The sequence below is a fragment of the Pteropus vampyrus genome, unplaced genomic scaffold, assembly GCF_000151845.1.
Source record: "Pteropus vampyrus isolate Shadow unplaced genomic scaffold, Pvam_2.0 Scaffold123, whole genome shotgun sequence".
Lineage (NCBI taxonomy): Eukaryota > Metazoa > Chordata > Mammalia > Chiroptera > Pteropodidae > Pteropus > Pteropus vampyrus.
Genome location: NW_011888904.1, coordinates 1632684 through 1651314, shown reverse-complemented (window position 1 = coordinate 1651314; position 18631 = coordinate 1632684). Strand labels below are relative to the sequence as shown.

The following is an 18631-nucleotide window of genomic DNA, read 5'->3' as shown; positions in this document are numbered from 1 at the left end:
GCCATGTACAACACAAAGGGATTTGGGAGCAGCTCTCAAAGACCCCCAGTTTTGCTGCTTTATGAGCCTGTGAAAGTCCTTTAAGGGCACCGGATTGACCTGGGATCTCTAGTTTTGTTGGAAAGCAAGAAAAGGTTTGCCTGGGGTTTAGCCATAACCCCTTTCTTTCTGTCGCTGCTCAGCTCCATAGTGGAGTGGTGAGACCAGTAGCCTGGGTTCCCCTCTCAGCTCTGCACCTGCCCCATGGGACCACGAGCAGGCCACGTGAAGGGGGCCAGTGCCCTGTCAGGTCTTCGCCAATCCAAGATCAAAGTCAAGGAAAGTCTCTCTGTGCCCAGGTGGCTTAACCTACAGAGAAGTCCCTCTGGCTTCCTCTTGGTTGAATTGTTCAATTAGATTTGAGGGACTTATCTGCTAAGTGGGGCAAAAACACCCTCAGCAGGAATCTAAGCCCACACCTGGGAAACTCACTCTCTTTTAACTCAGATAATCAGCAGCCTTCACTCAAGGCCCTTGCACAGCCATCATGGCTTACAATGAGCCCTGGGCAGCTTGGACAGTGGTCACACTGCCCAGTGCATGAGGCTGAGGCTGGTGGCACAGCACACATCACTCTGGCTAACTGCCCACTCAGCTCTCCTAACACCTGGTTAAATTTTTACTCCAAAAAACCCAGGACATGATTTTGCAAAAGGTCAGACAGCTCTGTGAGTGTTTGCCCAGTTTCAGGTTGCTCAAACCTCAAAGTCCCTCCCCTCTGCCCACGTCACTTTGAAGCTTGCAAGCAAATTGATTAAATATACATTTTAGGAACCTTCCGATTTGCTTCTTAAACTAACAGAATTCTAAACTTTTTTTTAAATGGAAGGATTTTCAACTGTCAGCAGGTATAACTGGAACCATATGTCAGCAGAGACCAGGGGCTTTTCCTGGTTTTAGGATTTGTAAATTCTTATTGAAACGGAAGTAAGCAGGGCAGGCAGCTGGGGGCCCCTTGACAGCCCAAGCTCAGATCTCATTTTAATTAGAAAATACAGATAGTGCCTGCTGAATCAAAGGCCTCCCAGAGCTCCCGGCAAACAAAGATTTGGTTTATATCCTTGCAAGCCTCCGTGTTTGCAAATTATAGAGTACTTCTGAGAGGAGCTGAGATGTTGATTTCTAGATTACAGAGACTGCAGCCCAACTCCCCCCACCGCCACCCCCTGCCCCCAACTAATCTCCCAAAATGATTTTGTTTTCTTGGGGAAATATTTGCTCCCTTCCTCATTGCAGAATAGATGGAGGATGTTCATGTTGAAAAGAGACAGTAAGGAAGCCCAGGGCGGGAGGAACGAGATTAGATGTCATCCACAGCAAGTTCATCATTTTCTTCATTTGGACTTCTGGTCCCTTGAACTCTGAGACACAAAACTCTACGCCAGATCAGCGTCTGAGCTGTTCTGTTTGACAGTGGTTCAGGTGTATAATTTTCTTCCTGGCGTGTTCTGCAAATGGTAGAATAGAAATATCAAATGAAAGACTTTGCCTGGCCCAGCTTTTCCCCCACCCCCAGTCTTTCCCTTGCCTGGTGTCATTTGAGCTCAGTGAGTCTCAAAGGCCACGATTACAATGTCAGCATCTGGAAGCGCCCCCACTGGGACACAGAGACTGACCCACAGCTGCAGCAGCAGGGCACACATGCTCAGATGGTGGACGCTCCGGCCTTGAGTCTTTCACTGATAAGCGTGACCGCTGTGTGCTTTGCCTCCCGTTGGCCCCCGGCCACATGCCAGTGACAGGACTGCTGCCCACTGTCCCTCTTCGGGCATCACATTCCCGGCAGCAGGAGGTCACTTGCTCACCCTGCCAGGGCTGCTGCCACAAACTGCCTTTCACCAGGCAGACAAAGGGGGATTTTCCCTTCCCCTGGGCTTACAGGCCCCTCAAATGCTTTACATTCCAGGAGCTGGGAGAGAGAGAGGAGGCTCCTGTGGTTTCTAATTAAACCCACAATTTAAATAACAATTCATACAACCCCAAGGGTTGAGAAATGCTGACCTACCCCCTCCCAAGGGAGGCAGCTGGGTGGCCCTGCCTGCCAGGCCGAGAACTTGCCCTATATACAAGATGCGTGACCAAAGGGGACAAAAGTCTCATCAGTGAGTTGTTGTGGAGCTAGGGTGTGTTGAAAGGGAACGGTTTGGTGATTCCTGTCCTTTCTCCTCTGGTAAGCCTCAGGAAGGTTATGAAGTAAGGAAGGGGAGGGAAAGTTGTCATGTTTACACTTAGCTTCCAACTGAGAATTTTTACCCTTGTCCATGGAAAATGTGGAGCTTGGTCTCTGAAGTGTTCAAATCTCTGATTCCCACGTTCTCTTGGGACTCTCCTCTCCGCCCCCCACTGTCTACCCCCAGGTGACCTGCTCTGTCTGTTTGTTGTGAAACTTTGCTGTCTTCTGGAATACAGACAAGTGAGGGGCCAGGAAGAGCCCTGGGAGCAGAGGATCTGGCCAAGGGTCTCGATCAGGTCCCTTCCCCCTCCAGACCTAAGCTTCCCCATCTGCTATAGACGGGTCTTCCAATTTACTGCTTCCAAGGCCCTTTCTGGCCCCAGCAGTCTGTCCATCCATGCCTGAGCTGCTTTTGTGTTTTCACTGGGCCTGTCTCAGGCCACAGTCATCTTTGCAGTACTTGCAATACGTTGATCTCACCAAATTGTTGTCTGATTACCCAAGGCGTGGTTGTATTCCAGATTTGGGGAAAATGGATCACTGAACATAATTATCTCTAGACAAGCCCTCCTATACCTCAGCCAGCACCAGGAGCTCGTCAGCATTTCCAAGCTTTCTGCAATCTCCTTTCCAACTTTCCTCCATTTCCATTCCATTAAATTGAGCAATTCACATTCCCCAAAGACACCCTCCAGGTTCTTGCCTCTGTGCCTCTCTACCCAGATGCCCTTCTGTTCTCACTTCACTGCCCAGAGCAGGCCACGCTGCATGCACAGGCTCAGAGGTCCCTCTCTTGCAATGGAGCACTGCCAGTGTGGGTCCCTTTGTTACTCCTATAAGAATTAGAGCTCTCCGAGGGTGGACACCAGCCTCCCCTTCCCCTTTTTTGCTGGTATGGCACTGGCTCAGTTTACGTTTGGAGCAAATCCTGGCTGTGAACATCAGTGAGCAAAAAGCCAGAGGTGGACTCATTCTGCCATCTTACTCCCTACAGGTGATTATCGCTGATGACTACTCAGATCCCTTTGACGCCAAGAATGATCTCAAGAGTAAAGCAGGAAAGGGGGAGAGCGCGGGCTACATGGAGCCCTACGAGGCCCAGAGGATCATGACAGGTAAGCAGAGCTACTGACACAAGGACTCTCAACTCAGTAGGGAGGTAGAGAGGACACTCTTAGACACACGACGTTGGGAGGCAGCACTGTGTTGAATCTTCAGCACAGTTTACCAGTTCGTGTTTTACCCATGTCAGGAAGAACCTGGCAAGGTGCAGTGGAAGTCCAGACACTAGCCTACCAAGTACACTTAACCAAAATAAAGACAGAGAAGTAAATGGAGGAAAAGAGAGGGGAAAATCCTATAAGGAATTTCTGACTGAAGAAAGATATAGCATTTGACAGAGAAACTTAACTTGGAGCCTCCTAGCAGCCAGGGCAATAAAAGTAGCAGGCTGAGTCACCTTGCTTTCATTACCTAGTAGAAAGGAACAGACTAGATCGTTAGGAACCAAATTATGAACCAAATTATCCCCGATCCCATACAAGGAAATCTTTGTTTTGGGGCTTGAAGCAGCATAAAGAGCCCTGGTCTACGAGGCAGGCTTATGGAAACGCAGAGACTCTCCCCCTGTGGCTGTTTTCCTACTGGCCCTTAATGACAAAACCCTGTCAAAGCAATTATATAGGGCCCAGAAAAATGTATCCCCAGTGTGCAGTATTCCAAGGGCCTCTTTTTGCCAGGATGATGCCCGGAGCATCTTTAAAGAATGAATGGTTATCAGCTATCAGCTGACCCCAGGCATAGGCAAGGTGGTAGGGAGATCGCAGCAGAGGAGAACCCTCATATGGGTCCTCCCGGCACATATGGATCTTCTTGGAAGAAGATCCAAGAGATGGAAGAGCAGCTGCGTGGGGTGGCCCCCTCCGCCCCTACACAAGGCAGAAACAAGGGCAGGGGTACAAAGTGCTGAAGAGTACAGGAGGGTAGCCAGGAGCAGCTTGGGAGCCACCCCTAATTTTGAGGCCCGGTGAATTGGTACCCTGTATGTCTCGGTATTTTCCTCCTTCTGTGGCCCTTTTCTTGTTTATCTGTTTGTTTGGTGTTCATGTCTGTGAGCACTTTCTCTTGTTTCTTCCTGAAATCGAAGGAAGGAGAAGCGGGGCCCATGTGGAATGTAAACTTGTAGGGCTGTGGAGACCGTATAGGACAATTGCTGAAGGATCTGGGTGCAAGTCCAGTCCCTGCTTCTAGGATTCTGCCTCGTGCTCCTCCTGTTCGTGGAAAGCGATTCTCTGGCCACCAGTGTGGCCTCCAGAACACCTGGCCACCCTGTGAAGGGCCTGGGAGTGATTGGCCAGAGAGACTCAGGCCAAACTTCTAAAGGGCCGCCCCTCATACTCACTCTCATCTTCGTGATCTCTCCTGGTAAAGCGGCCTCTGTGGACGGCAAGAGATAGAGCACTGAGCATGCATTTGGGGCCAGGGTCTTGAGGGAGGAGGGGCAGCCTGCTCTCCAGTGATTCAGGGAACCAGGTCTGCTTCTGTTCTGTGCTGCCATCACATCCCATCATGTCCGCCCCCATGTACCATCACCCCCATCAGGCTCACTGAAACACCAGCTCTTTGGCAGCGCTGGGGGCTGGTGGTGGGGAGCTTTGGCTCTGCAGCTCCAGCCAGCCTTGCATTGAGCAGGCATCAGTCTGGGCTTAAAGGAGTGGTAGTTACAGGAGTGACTTTGAGACGCTGGCACAGTCAGATGTCGGGACAGCAAAGGATCTTTGAGGTGTTCCAAACTCAACAGCCTAATTTTACAGGTGGGGAAACTGAGGCTAGGGAAGGTGAAGGACTTGCCCAAGGACACGTAGTGAGTTGGAGGCAGACTGCCAAATGTGCCTGTGCTTGGCCAGGCAGTCTGGGGTGGAGCACTGAAGGAAGCGTAGTGTTTGTGTTTGATGCGGGGGTATCCGGGACACAAGGAAGTGGCAGGAGCCGTCTGAGGCTGGCGCCCAGGCTCTGTCCTGGGCCCTTTGACATACACACCTCGCCATGTCCCTGCAAAGGAGCTGTTGTCTCATTTTATAGGTGAGGGAAACTGAGGACAAGTCACTTGGGATCACACAAGTGGGAGCAAGGGGCTCAGACTCACATCTAGAGAACATGAGGGCAGGGGGCTGAGGGCGAGGAGGAGAGGATATTTGCCAGGAGCCTTTAGAGGGCCCCCGCCTCTGACTGGCATCTTTGGAATGGAGCTGAGTTTCTCCTGGTGCTATCTTGGACCTCATCACTGAGTAGCCCTTTAGCTGGGTGGAATTGTCCCATGGGACTCAGGCTTTTTGATGAGGCGCACCCATGGGGGCTAGGCCCAAGGCAGTTTGAGTTCACGAGGAACCTGCATCTCCATGCATTCTGTCTCCTAAGAAGCATCCTTCTATTTGTTGCTCTGGGCTTTGTTCCTAGCTTGGAGGCTATGCCCAGATTTACCCGCATTTTTTTTTTTTTTTTTTTAAGGAAATAAGTGATTAAACAGGACATCTTCTGGTTATAACGACCTTGTTGTGGCTTTCTTTGACTCAGAATTCTTTGTATGTAACGTCACTAGTGTCTGATGGCAGGGATGGGGGTTGGGGTTGTAAACGTTCCAGGAAGCAGCTCACCGAGCTGACAAAAGGGGAAGGTGGGGGGCAGAGGTGGATGCTGGAGTCAGCAGTGGAGCAAAGGGTGGCACAGGAAAAGTTACATTCATCCTTTTAGAACGACCCTTTTCAGATGCTGTAGCATTTATGTGTATGTGTGTATTTAACTTCTAATAACAGGGCAGGCATCTTTGGTGCATGAGAATAATGCTGCCAGGCAGAGCATGCCCTCTCTGCCTGAGATGGGCGTGCCTCTCTGTGCCGTGCAGGAGGAGCCCACGCTGGGGTCAAGCGGATCTGGGATGGCCACTTGCCGCCCGAGTGACCCTTTCGAAGTTTCCTCTGCGAAGCAGTAGCCTTAGAGTGGGCAGTCAATGCAAACTGGCTGTTTGACTTAGGCAGCACGTTCTGTGCCTCTGTTTTCACTTGTTTATGGAATGATGGTAACAGTAGTGGAGGCAGCAGCTAAACTCTCTTGTACTTGTTTACAGCACTAGATGTGAAATCTCACTGGATCCTCGCCATCATCCTTTGACATTTAGGTGCCCATCGTACCAATGGAGAAACTAAGGCACAGAGAGGTTAAGTAACCAGCCCAAGGCAACCCAGCTGGGTAGTCCATTGTGGGGCTGATGGCTAAGGCCCTGTTTTAACCATCATGCAGGACATTCTTTCCAGGGCCCATTTAACCCTGGTGCACCGAAATTTGATTTTCAGACTCCCAGCACAGCCGACGTGCCTGTGATTAACTGATGAGGTTTTGTTTTCTGTGTCCTTGGCTCCATGCAGCAGGTGGTGGGAGCTTTTGGAAGGTGTGCTTTTGTGAACAGAGAACTTGGCCCAGACTCACGGGCTGTGGCTGGGATGGAGGGTGTAGAGAAGTATGCCTGTTTGCCCAGGGACTCTCATCCCCCTCTCATTTGTCTCCTTCAACTTCCCTCTCCTCTTTGTGTCACCCGCAGGAATTAGGTTCTGGTTCCAAGATGGAGGCTGAGCTCTCCACAGAACCTCATGACCCAGATGCCCATGGATCGCCTCCCTTTGTACCCCCATTGCCTCTTTCACTCCAGGAGCAGCTCTGGAGTTACCTCTTTAAAACCTGAGGGCACTTTGGAACCCAGTTGGAAAGCTAGTGACCCAGTGCAAGCCTTTCTTTTTATAGCTAAGGAAACTGAAGATCAAAAACTTAAATCCTTTTGAGATTTTTTTTTAACCCATTGAATAAATGCGAAGCTGTCTAGTTAGTTGCCCACCACTAGAGGTATCCAAGCAGAGGACGAAACAGCCAGCATTGGGTGATGTAAAGGTAGTTAAATCTCAGGTGAGTGGTTGGCTAAAGCAATCTCTGAGGTCTGTGTCAACCTGAAGCTCCAAGATGTCATGATTTACTGTGTGCCGCCTCATTATTAGACACCCGGGACCAGCCACACGAAGGGAGCACCTGAGACTAACTCTGCCTAGGAAAGGATCTGGTTAGGGCCGACAGCTTCCTTCCTCAGCGCCAGCCTGGCCTACGTAACTGTTCCGCCCTATCTCCCCTTTCTATCTTGCTTGGCTCATCTCTTGAGGTCACTCGGGCCTCAGTTTCCTCCTGTGTAAACTGAAGAGAGAGAATTAGAGCACTTCCAGGTTCCCTCCCTGCCCCAGTGCCCCAGTATTCGGTGCAAGCCTCCCATGGAGCCGGTAGAATCAGGCCACCTCTCTCCAGAGCCCTGCCTCATAGCCGATTCTTTCCCTCTTCACTGAGTCTTGATCCTGGGCTTGAAGGCCCAGATGCATGGAGACCTGCTGATGGGTGAGAAGGGCTCTGGGCTCCGAGTTCAGGCCAACCTGGGTGCCTGGGTGGGTCAGGATGCTTAGCCTACTGAGGCTGCGGTGTCCTCATTGTAAAATCAGGCACACAACACTGACATGAGTCTTGGGTAGAAGAACATGTGCATGAGATGGTTGTTTTTGAGAGGCAGAGGGCCTCTTGGTCCTTCACTTGGTATTCAGTGCTATTGAATTCTCTGGCCAGTCCCTGGAGGGGCCCCTGCCCACCTGGAGGTAGGTGGCCCAACCAACAGGACAGTAATAGAACAGGTATCCTCAGGCCCTCTGCAGGGCACTGGGTCAGCTTGGCCTGGAGCCCTTGCTGTGCCTTGTCGTGTTAGAGACTGGGCTGTGTAATCTGGGCAGATATTACCACTGCCCCTAGGAATATCCACAAAGCAGGGAGACAGGCTTGGATCTAGGTGGTCAGTGGACGGTGCACAGAGGTAAGCAGGCGAATTTCCAGTTCATAGGCTCTCCATTTGGGCAATCTAAGTGAGGTGGGAGGTGGTGGTGATGAGAGCTGCGTCTGGTAACCCAGGCAGAGGGAAGAACTTGAGCAAAGGCATGGAGGTGTGGGACTTTCTGCGGGCAAGGAGTGGCAGGAGTTGAGGCTTTTGATAGGATAGTGATAGGAAAAGCACATGGGGCAAGAGCTTGTAAAGATTAATTGGATTATAAAGCCCTAGTTCACCTAAGGGCACAGACTGTTTCTCAGTGGAGATCCTTTCTCCCCAGGCCTTCAGCCCCAGGAATTCTTAGAGGTACCCGAGATGGTAGTGGTGACAGGGATGGTGGTTGTTAGTTTTTGCAGAGGGCTTCTCTGTGAGCCGAGCACTGCTCCAAGCACTTTCCACGGTTACTCATGTAATCCTCACAAGGAGCCTGTGAAGTATAGGTACTTCTATTTACCCTCATTTTACAGATGAGAATACTGAGACTCAGAAAGATTAAGTAAGTGGCAAAACCAGGAAAAACAGCACCCTCCAGAGCCCTAGCCTACAGCTAAAACAGTCTCGTAACTGTCCTGTACTCACAGAAGCTCTGCAGAAATAACTGGGAATTTTACAGTTACATAAGCCCCCTTTTTATGTGTGACTCTACGCCCAACATCCCTTATAAAATTGTTCAAAGTGTCATCTCACAGGATGAATCACATACACAATAATTGAAAGCATTTTTCCATAACTTTTAATATTATAAGCAATTACACATTAAAAAGCATCCTTAGCATGCTTTTATTATTAAATCAACTTTATAGCATCATAAGAGAAAATGAAAAGAAAGCCCTTTCACACAGAACCCACTGCCTCGACGTGGCTGTTTTTCTTGCTCACAGTTTGCCTTCTGCCCTTCTTAACCCCATGTGCTAGTAGACACACTCCAGGTAAAGCCAGTCACCAAATTTAAAGGCAGAGGTGGGGGCATCCTTTTGTATCTTCTCCTCCTCTGTCATGGCCTCTTCTAGGAGCAGCAGGCTTTCTGAGAGAATGGCAGGTCTCTGTGTTTCTAGTTATGGCCTATTTCAGGAGGAAGGAGGCAGGAAATGTGGTTTCTAGCTCTCACTCTGCTTTGGTCTGCTGTGTGTCTTGAGGCAGGTCACTTTCTCTCTCTGAGCCTCAGTCTTCTCATCTGGAAAATTAGATTTTGCCTTCTTTCCTAGGCACCATGAGGGTCGTTATAAACCCTTAGGTTCTCTACTTCTCTGGTCACATTGGGCTTCTCCAGTTGTCCTGGTCAGGACTGTACCTCCTCCTGCCCCACTCCCACCACCTCCAAATGGCACCAGCCCAGGTCTTGCCAGGTTGTGACAAAGAACTGGCTTTGGAACCCTCCTTTTTCACGGGCATGCTGCCCTCTCTTTTTCAGCACAGACACGCCTGGGAGCTTCCGGTTTGCATCCTTCTGGATAGACAGGGTCCAGAGGCCCTTCTTGGAGCTGCTGTTCTTAAATTCCAGAATAAAGCCCTTGAAGACCAGAAAATGCTTCTCAGAATGGGGGCGCAGTAAAGGGCAGGGCAGTCTTTGAGCCTTGACTGGACATCAGAGAGGCCATCTTTGGCCACCCTACGTGAGATTTCCATCTTCCTCTTGTGTTTGCCATCATCTTTGCCCCCTGGTTCAAGGCTGTGCTAGCTACTCTCTTGTCCTGGTAGCTGGAAAAGTAAAGGGCCTTTTTGTCTGGCCCCCCGAGTCCAGGCACTTCCCAGCTGTGCAGCGCCCATGGACTCTGCTCTCAGAATATCCACGCACTGGCCTCTTTCATCCAGCCTGCTCTGCACAGCTCTGCTCCCCAACCGTCCCCATGCCCCTTCACTCCCGTCCTGCCAGGCTACCTCTCATACTCTGCAGGGCCCTGGTCTGCCTTCTCTCCTGGTTGCCACCTGTCCTGGTGGTCACAGCCCTCCCCTGGCTGGGGGATGTAACTGTCCTTGAAGGGCAGTGCTTTCTGCCCAGCATCCTCTTTGTGCTTGAGGCCAAGAGAGGCCAAGCACGAGCTAGCCAAGGTCACACAGCAGCAAGCCACGGAGCAGATCTCCTGACTTCTAAAGTAGGGCTCCTCGGCCTTGTTTTGAAATGTTTTGAAACCTGCCCCTACACCTTCCTGGCAGATCGAAGGCTTGGTCATGCACTGTGCAGAGTTCCCTGGCTGGTCTATCATTTACCAGAATGATTACCAACCGGACAGGAAGAAGATAATCAAGTGTAAATAGATTTTGTATTAGTCACCGGATGACTTTCCTGATCTTGAGAAATAGCATGGCTCACACACCCAGCCTGGTGGTGCTTACCTGCTGAGATCCAGCCCAGGGAGGCCAGATGGGAGAGAAGCAGGTGGGGAGGGGAGCATGAAGCCTGGGTTTCTATGGTGACCAGTGGGCCAACCTGGCAGTCACTTCCTATTCTCTTATCCCCTGGGCCTCTCTCCCTTTTGACCTTTGACACAGAGCTTGTCCATCTTTTCAGGGAAGTTACAACAGAACTGGACTAGGCCACAGAAAGCCGATAGTCATTGACAGAACTCCTGCTGTGTGCCAGATGTTCTGTCCCTGTCCCCCAGGTACCCCTGTCACACGGGAGGTTGACAAGGACCCAGACGAGCACTGTTTGTAGTATAAAACAAGCCAGGAAGAGTGACACCATAGAGAGAATAGAGGGAGGGGGTGATACTACCTCCTGAAGGCTAATGTGGGCTGCATAGAGAGGGTGACATTGAGCAAAGTCACACTTGAAGTCTTAATTCAAAATGACCTTCATCGTGAGGCCTTCTCTGGTGCTTATCTTAAATTTCAGCCATCCTCAACACTTCCCAACCCCCTTTCTCTGCTTAATTTTATTTTTAACACTGTTCACTATTTAGCATACTGTACATTTTTCTTACATTTTATCTTGTTTATAGTCTGTCTGCCACTAAGATGTGGACTTCACAGGGCAGAAATGTCTGCTTTGCTTATTACTGCTGGAACCTTAGTACCTGATTATAGTACATAGCACAAAGTAGGTGTTCAGTAAATAGTTGTTGAATGCATGAGTATATTAACTAACTCTAGGGACCCAGGGCTGGTGGACAGCCATGCTGGGGCCCTCTCAGGAGCCCACGGATATCTCATCTTCCTCTGAAGATTGCCAGATCTGGAGAGTTTAGCCGGTTGCTAAATGGGTAGGGAGGTGGGGAAGGAGCTGGCTTGGCCTCTGGGCGGGAGTCAGACAGGAGACCTTGGTGCCTTGCTCCGTCTTTGTCATCGACACCAGTTCCGTCTCCATGTGGAGGACTGCATGCGGCTTCTAGTTGTGCTTCTTGTCAGCCCTCCCTCCCTGGCCTAGAGCTCCTTGAGGAAGGGACTGGGTCTCACCCATTTTCATGTCTTCTTTGAGCCTAGTAAATATTCACCAGTTGAATGAATGAGCCCAGGAATACAGGTCTATGTGGAGAATGAGTGAAAGAAAAGGCAGCAGATAGTGAACAACTACTCACTATAAACAACTTTTTCATTTTGCCAAGACTCACTCGCCTGAAATCACAGGGTCGTAGTCAAGGAACAAAGTGTGATGCGTTCATTCATTGGACGGGTGTTCACAAGTGTCTTCTATGTGCTGGTGCTATTCTGTACTCTAGGGGTCGATCAGGGAACAACACAAAGTCCCTGTTCTTATGAAGCTTACACTCTGGGTGCAGGATCGAGGGGGAAGTGTCGCACAACCATGATTCCCATAAACTCAGTCCTGGGAACTCTGGTACAAGGAGGTCTGTATCCCAGGCACTGCAGCTTCTGGTCACTGCAGCTCTGGGTTACTGAAGCCTGAAAGTCAGGGGCTTTCTCAAAGTCAAGAGCAGAGTGGAGACGTTTCCCACGGCCCTGGCCGCCTTCAGGAGGTAGGAAGATCCCAGAGCTGGTCTTTGGGGCATGAGCGGCCCAGCTTTTTCGCAGTGGCTAGCAGCTGCATTCCCCTCTCTTCTTGGCTTCCATGCAAGAGCACAGACTCTGGGAGTTGTCGTGGATTTTCCCAAAGCAGCGAGCACCGTTGTGTGTGCTGGCACCCAGCTTCACAGGTGTAATTGGGATATCCTGCCGAGCATTTGGCAACAAGGTCCCAGACCCCCAGGAACATGGCCCCTAACCTTTTCTCTTTCTTGGCAGCTATGAGAGAAACCCACAGGTAGAAGAAATAAAGGAACAGGAATGTGATACAGAGGAGCTCACCTCCCCACATCCCTGCCCCTTGCCTTTCAGAATACCAGAGAGACATTAAAAGATCTAAAGGCACAGAAATTGATGGAAATGCCTGTCCAGAAATTGACCCAGGAAGACTCAGGTCGATTGGCAGCAAAGCTCCTGGCATCCTCCACCTACCCAACAGTACCCTGCATGTGGAGCAGAGCATGGAGGCTGTTGGGGAAGCACCACCCATTCCTGGGGCAGGGGTGTGACACAGTTAGGAAGTTGTTTAGGAAGTTGTGCCTGCCTGGGTGTGTAGTATGGATTAGAGCAAAAAGAAGCAAGAGGCAGAGAGACTGGTTCTGTGGCTCTGTGGCTATGACAGTCATCTAGGCCAGGGGGCTGTGGCTGGAGCCAGGGCTGTGGCTATGGGGTGCTGTAGGCAGGAGCCAGTGGGTGGTTAGAAGAGTTTGCCAGTTGGGGTGCAATGGCTAAGAGAGAGGAAGAAGCTGGGATCCTGATGAATGGGAGGATGAGAGTGTCAGTTACCTGATGGGGATTGTCCTGTCTGAAAGTGGGGAGGAAGGTTCTTAGGGGAGGAGTTGGTGGGTTCAGATGTGGGCACCTTTGTGTTTGTGTGTTTGAGTTAGAGGAGGGCCCAGGTGCTCCATCCTGGGGGTCCTGGGGAGAGGAGCTGGTTTGCAGATCTGTCCAAGGAGACCTCTAGCTACAGCTCTGCCCCTCCAGAAGCCTGAAGAAGGAGATTCAGTGCTTTGCCCCACACCCTATTATTTGACTAATTAATTAGTACCCTCCTCTAACAAGGGCTCAGGCTGGCTCTCTGGAAGTTTATAATGATGGCAGAGGGCTGTATTTAAAGGTCCTTTATAGATTATGCCGGGATTCTCCCTAAGGCTCTGAGCCGAAGCAGTGGGATCATTTTCATTTTGCCGGATGAGATAGCTGAGTCATGGAGGCTGACCTGAACCGTGCCCCTTTCCAGGCCCCCCTCTCTCTGCGGGGTCTGCCTGCTCTGCAAGGGAGGGAGTGAGAAGCAGCAGGTTTGCATTCTTCTGATGCAAACACTTGCCACCTGTAGGGTCACTTGGCGGGTGGCTCAGGTTCAGTCCTCCTCTTCCTCCCCTTCTCCCCCCACCCCTTGAATAGCCCTGCTCTTCCTCTCTTTCAGTGGCTTGGCTCATCTGTTTTGATATGGTACACTGCCTCTGGTCCTTTTCCAAAACAGGCTGCGTGAGCATAAATAAATAAAATGCCGCTTCTTCTCTCCCCTGTCTAGAACGCAGGCCTATAATTGTACCTGGCAACCTAAAAATGACGCATTGGATGAGAGTCATCTCCCAGGGCTCCGAGCTTCCTCGTTGGTCCTCCCTATTCCAGCTGCCACAATCCTTCTTTCTGTATGATTATGCTGATCCAGCACTTACTACACGACATCATAATTTACCTGCTGTACTGGGGGCCCCAGGTAGGCAAGAACTACAGGGCTAGGAACACTTGCACTCAGACTGTTGGTGACCAGTATTTGAGATATTGGCCCAGAACTTTATGATGAAGAATGTCCCCAGGACAGAACTTGCTGCTTTTAGTTAAGTGTTGTGTAAGTGATCAGTAAACTCTTCCCCAAGGATTAAAGGTCTCTGGTCGTGGGCTCATGCCTGCTGGCCTATGCCTCTGTGGGTCCATTTCCATTGCTAGGCCTCATGGATGCTGGCACATACGCTCGTGTCCCCAAGCCCCAAACACAGAGCCTCTCCAGCATCCCCTCACCAGATTATTGAGTCCTTTCAAGTCTTCATGCTGTCCTTGCCACCCTCCCTTGGCTCTTGGTGTCACCACCTTCCCCAGCCTCTCCCCGTCTAGCTGGTGCCTGAGTACCTGAGCTCTCATCTCTCTCACGTGACCTACCATCCATTCCACATGACCATTTCGACCCCCTCCCTCCGGTTTACCAGCACAGTCCTGGCACAGAGTGGGGTGCAAGGGAGTCTGTCTCCTGTTGATTTCCTCCTCTCCCAGCTGTCTTGGTACCTTTGCTCACGCTGTGCCCTCCCCTTCTTAGCCCAGCCCGGCCCACTGTCTCAGGGTCGCCCTCCCTTGAAGCCCTTCTGCACGTGTTTGATTGACCTCATTGGTTTGTTTCTTTCTCCAACTCCTGCAGTTCTTCAAATCAGAACTGGACTGGGTGGCATTTGGTGAGGAACCCTGCCTTCAGAGCTCCCCTTCTCAGCTTCCCTAAGGCCCAGGGAGGTAGTGCATGGGATTGTCTCCATTTTTTACTGATGAGAAAGCAGGAGCAGAGGCTCCAGCAGCTGCCTGGGGCCATCAGGGAGGATTTCCAGGGTCCTGGGATCTGTATCCCGAAGGCCAAGCAGGAGCAGGTCAGGTGATCAGTGGGGTAAAGGGCCAAATCCAGGATGAGGAAACCCTATGGGTCTGAGGATGGTGGAGAACGGGACAGGCAGCGTGGGGTGAGGTCACACTGGATGGACCCATGAAGGACAGTTCTCGCCTCCTCAGTAATTAAAAAAAAGCAGAAGTCTGAGATGAGGAAGGGGCTGTCCCAGCAACAACTTCAGAACGCAGAACTAAAACAACCAGTGGGTGATAGCATCCCCTCCTCTCCACACATGCACTTTCCTTGGCCTTTTCTAGGGCTTTATTTCTGTTTCTGTGCTATTTTGCATTCCCTTGCTCAGAGCTGCTTCTGCTGAAGAGTTTTTGCTGAGGCAAGAGTTCATCCTGAGCCCAGCTGCCATTAGGGAGAGGGAGAGAGGATGGTTGGGGGAATAGGGACAGTGTCTGAGCTGGGTAAGGGAGGAAGGGGTTTTGCCAGCATAAGCTGAGCCCCTGCTGTGCTGGGAGGTGGAGTCCACCTGGACCTGCCCCCAGGAGGGCCATCGAAATGGGAGGTTACCTGTGACTACAGTCAGTCCTCAAGGTATATCAGGTATGAGCAAAGAAGACATACCTGGGGGCTTCTGGGGGGGCTTGGTCTGGTCTGCTTGGGTGGGGGCCACAGTTAGAACAGATTTCTCTACCTGGTGACTGGGCCAGAGAGAGTAGTGGAAGCCTAGGCATCTAGGGGCAGGTCCGAAGATAGACCTGGAAGGACTAGCTGGATGACTGGCCCGACAGAGCCCAAGTGTTTTGCTGAAGGGGCCTTAGGATTGTGAAAAGCACCCACGCAGGGCAGGTGCTTAGGGCCTTGGCTGATCCAGCCCTCCCTGTCCTCACTCCCACCTCTGGCTCAGCCCACGCAGTCACTGAAAGGAGCCTTGTTAAGTTGAGCCTTAGAGGAAACCAGGCAATGTTTTCATTATTTTCATAATTTACACCCAGAAATTAGAAGGAAGGGTTCATTTACCCTCTAGACTCGAAACTCATTTTCAGTTGGACCAAGATTTGCTGTAGATTCCCGAGGCGCCCAGCACTCATGCAAAGCTCTGGGCTTCCTTCGGGGCTCTAGCCTCACACCCCACACTGGGCTCCCGAACAGAAGGGCGGGATCTCTGGGGCTGAGACCCAGGTGGAAACGCCGTTGGTTACATTAAACCCTCAGGCCTCACAGCCTCTGTGACAGACTTAGTGTCTGAGTCCTAAAGTCAGCCAGGACCAGTGCTGCTGACTTTGACCTGAGCTGTGCATGGTGCTATTTAAAAAGTTTGAACTAGGGTATTAAAACCTTTCCTCTTGCCGGACATCTTCCTTTACAGAGTAGGGATTTTGGAGCCAGGCCAGGCTGGGGGACTGTCACCCCCTTGTGTTACAGGTGAAGAAACACAAGGTTTGGATTGTGGATATGGGCTATCCAGTAAGTGATGACAAGTAAAGTCCTGGGCCAGGGCTCCTTCCAGCCACCACATGTGGTTTGGTGACTGTTGCCAGGCAAGGCCTCCTGCAGCCAGTGTCCCCTTGTGTCTGGGGAGTTTGTGACCTGTGAACAACTTGTCTTCTCGCCCTCTTGCATCCCTTGGGTTTTGCAGTGGCTGGCACCCTTGGGAGTTGTCACCTCTGTCTAGCTGTGGGGGGAGGTGTGGAGAAAGAAGCAGGCCCTCCCCCTGCCTCCCTCCCCTGCTGGCACCCCGCCTGGGGTGTCCATGACTCTGTCTCCAGGGCCCTGTCTACAGGGAGTGGTGTCTTTTCCTTCTCTGGGGCTTAGGGAAAGGAAAACATCTTTGTTTCAGGAAATCTGTGGGTCTGTGGAAATTTCTAATTAATATTATCAGATTAGTTGGCCTTTCTCTAGTTTTTTTTCCAGGACCTTGACTATCGGTCATAAGTGTGGAGTTATTGTCTTAACAGTTTACGTTTGCTTCTCCTTTTACTGACTACAAAGCACTTTCTTAGACATTATCTCATTCTATCCTCAGAACAGTCCTGGAAGCAGCCCTGTTAGTCTCTCTCATTTTTAAGAACGAAACTGAAATCGAGAGAATGAAGGCAGCCTGCCCAGGGTCACCCAGCAAGCAGTACCCGGCATGTGCTCACATCTCGGGACTCCGAGTCCAGTGCTCGTTTTGCTGTATCACATCAGTCCCTGTCCCCTGCCCCTTTCTTCCATTGCCCAGAGCCTGTGCTCTGAGTCAGGTCCTGCGGGGAGGTGTTGGTAGATAAAGACAGGCACGAAAGCCCCTGCTCTCCAGAGCCCACAAGACCTCTTATCTATAGAGGCCTCTGGGCAAGGGTAGGTGAAGGGCTGGGTGCTTGAGTCGATGTTCTGTTGGATGCTGGGAGAGAAGAGAGCTCTAGAGCTCTGTGTGCTGGCAAGGATGTGGCTTCCAGAGGGACTAACCTTAACCCTCTGGAGCTAGCCAGCCCTCTTGCTGCTTTCTGGAGCTTCTCGTCACCTGATCTCATCCTGCAGCAAGATTAAGACTGAAGAGGACCCAGCTCAGAGAGTGTCTGACCCAGCTCTCCTGGATAAGGCTTCCAGGTCAAACCATCCAAAGGGCTTGGCCCACAGAAGCCACCCTTAGCTACAGGACAGAGCTGCCCGCTTTCCCCATCCACAAAGGGCCTTGTGTGTTTTTGCACACAGGGCGAGAAAGGCGCAGTCATTCATGTCTGGAAAGAGCCCTGGGTTTGACACTAGACATAGAGCTATAATTATCGTCTTTAATTACACACAGTGCCTCTGCCAGGGAGACGTGCTTGACGATAATCTCCTCTCCTGACAAGGGTGGTTCCGTCTCCCTTTATAAGTACTGACATAAACACACACGCTCACTTGAGATTTCAAAATTATGAAAGGACCATTCAGAGATGCCTACCAAGGACCCTGGCTTCTTTTCCAGGAGAAATGGGTGAGCCAAGTATAAGCCATGCGAGTACTTTCTTGCCCCTGCTGAAAAATAGTGCCCATTTACCTCTTGATCTCTAAAACTGGAAAGAAAACACAAACCTTTTGCCGATACCCCTCCCTCCCAAGGAGAGAAAAATACCATAATCAGTAACAATGACACTTGTGTTTATATCGACATACTGAGCACATCCACGCTCCCTTGATTCTTAACAGCACTCCAGGGCAGTAGATATCCCTGTTATGTGGGTGGGGAGATGAAGGCTCAGAGAGGTTAAGAGACCTTCCTGAATTCGCACAGGAAACCAGGACTGGAGGCTAGCACCCTAACCGCAAGCCAGGCTTTTGCATTGACGGGGCAATTTTTGTGGTTCATCTTGGGAGCTCCCTCTGCCCCCAACTCACTCTGGGGCTCCCAGGTGGTGAGCAAAGCTTCTCAGCCCCAAACTTCTGAGGGCCAGAGTGCCTTGCCCCCTATAGGGCTGCGATGAGGACAGCCCCCAGAGAAGTTGGAGGGTAAATCATGTTGGAGCCCCTAGAGGACTACAAGTTAGCCCTGTGTTGCAGACAGAATTGGCTCTCTCAGCAGGCCCACTGGGAAGGGGCCCGAAGGGCAGGGGATGTGGAGGCTCAGTGGGATATCTGCCTGTGCTCTCTGCCCCAAGACTGCTGTCCAGTCAGGCCAAGAGGCCCCTCATCCAGCCAGTCTCTAAAGCTAGGGGGTTGTCAGTCCACACCCTGCCCACCACCCAGGGTTCAGTGAAGGGCAAGCTGCCCTAAAGACCCGAGTCAGGCCTTCTAACATCAGTTTGTACCATAGTCACATAGGGAAGCGAGGGTGAGGTGGGCGGATGATGCTGTGAATGCAGATTCCTAGGTCCTATCCCTTACAGACTCACTGGAGTGAGCCCCAGGTTCTTCTTTTTGATGCCTGGCTCCATGTTTCTGAGATAGATGGTCCCATGGTTTGACAAGCCCTGCGTTAGCTTGGGGTCTC

General features: G+C 51.1%; 1 protein-coding gene and 1 long non-coding RNA gene across 3 annotated transcripts in view; one reads left to right on the top strand and one right to left on the bottom strand.

Annotated features, from left to right (window-relative positions):
• Positions 1-18600, top strand: part of SHB (SH2 domain containing adaptor protein B) — a 63233-nt gene extending 44633 nt beyond the window's left edge. Inside the window, exons 2-3 of one of the 2 annotated variants that reach the window (XM_023534209.1) lie at positions 3207-3327; positions 6807-18600. In XM_023534209.1, coding sequence (XP_023389977.1) covers positions 3207-3327; positions 6807-6838 — 153 coding nt within the window. In that variant the 3' untranslated portion in view covers positions 6839-18600. Of the gene's footprint in view, positions 1-3206; positions 3328-6335; positions 6713-6806 lie in introns of those variants that run through there. The other variant, XM_023534208.1, reaches the window with a different exon arrangement.
• LOC111743811 lies at positions 744-2661 on the bottom strand. The gene is made up of 2 exons (XR_002781888.1): positions 1656-2661; positions 744-1487 (listed from the first exon to the last, which is right to left on the bottom strand). It is a non-coding gene; the product is annotated as an uncharacterized LOC111743811 (long non-coding RNA).
• Positions 18601-18631: the final 31 nt, after the last annotated feature.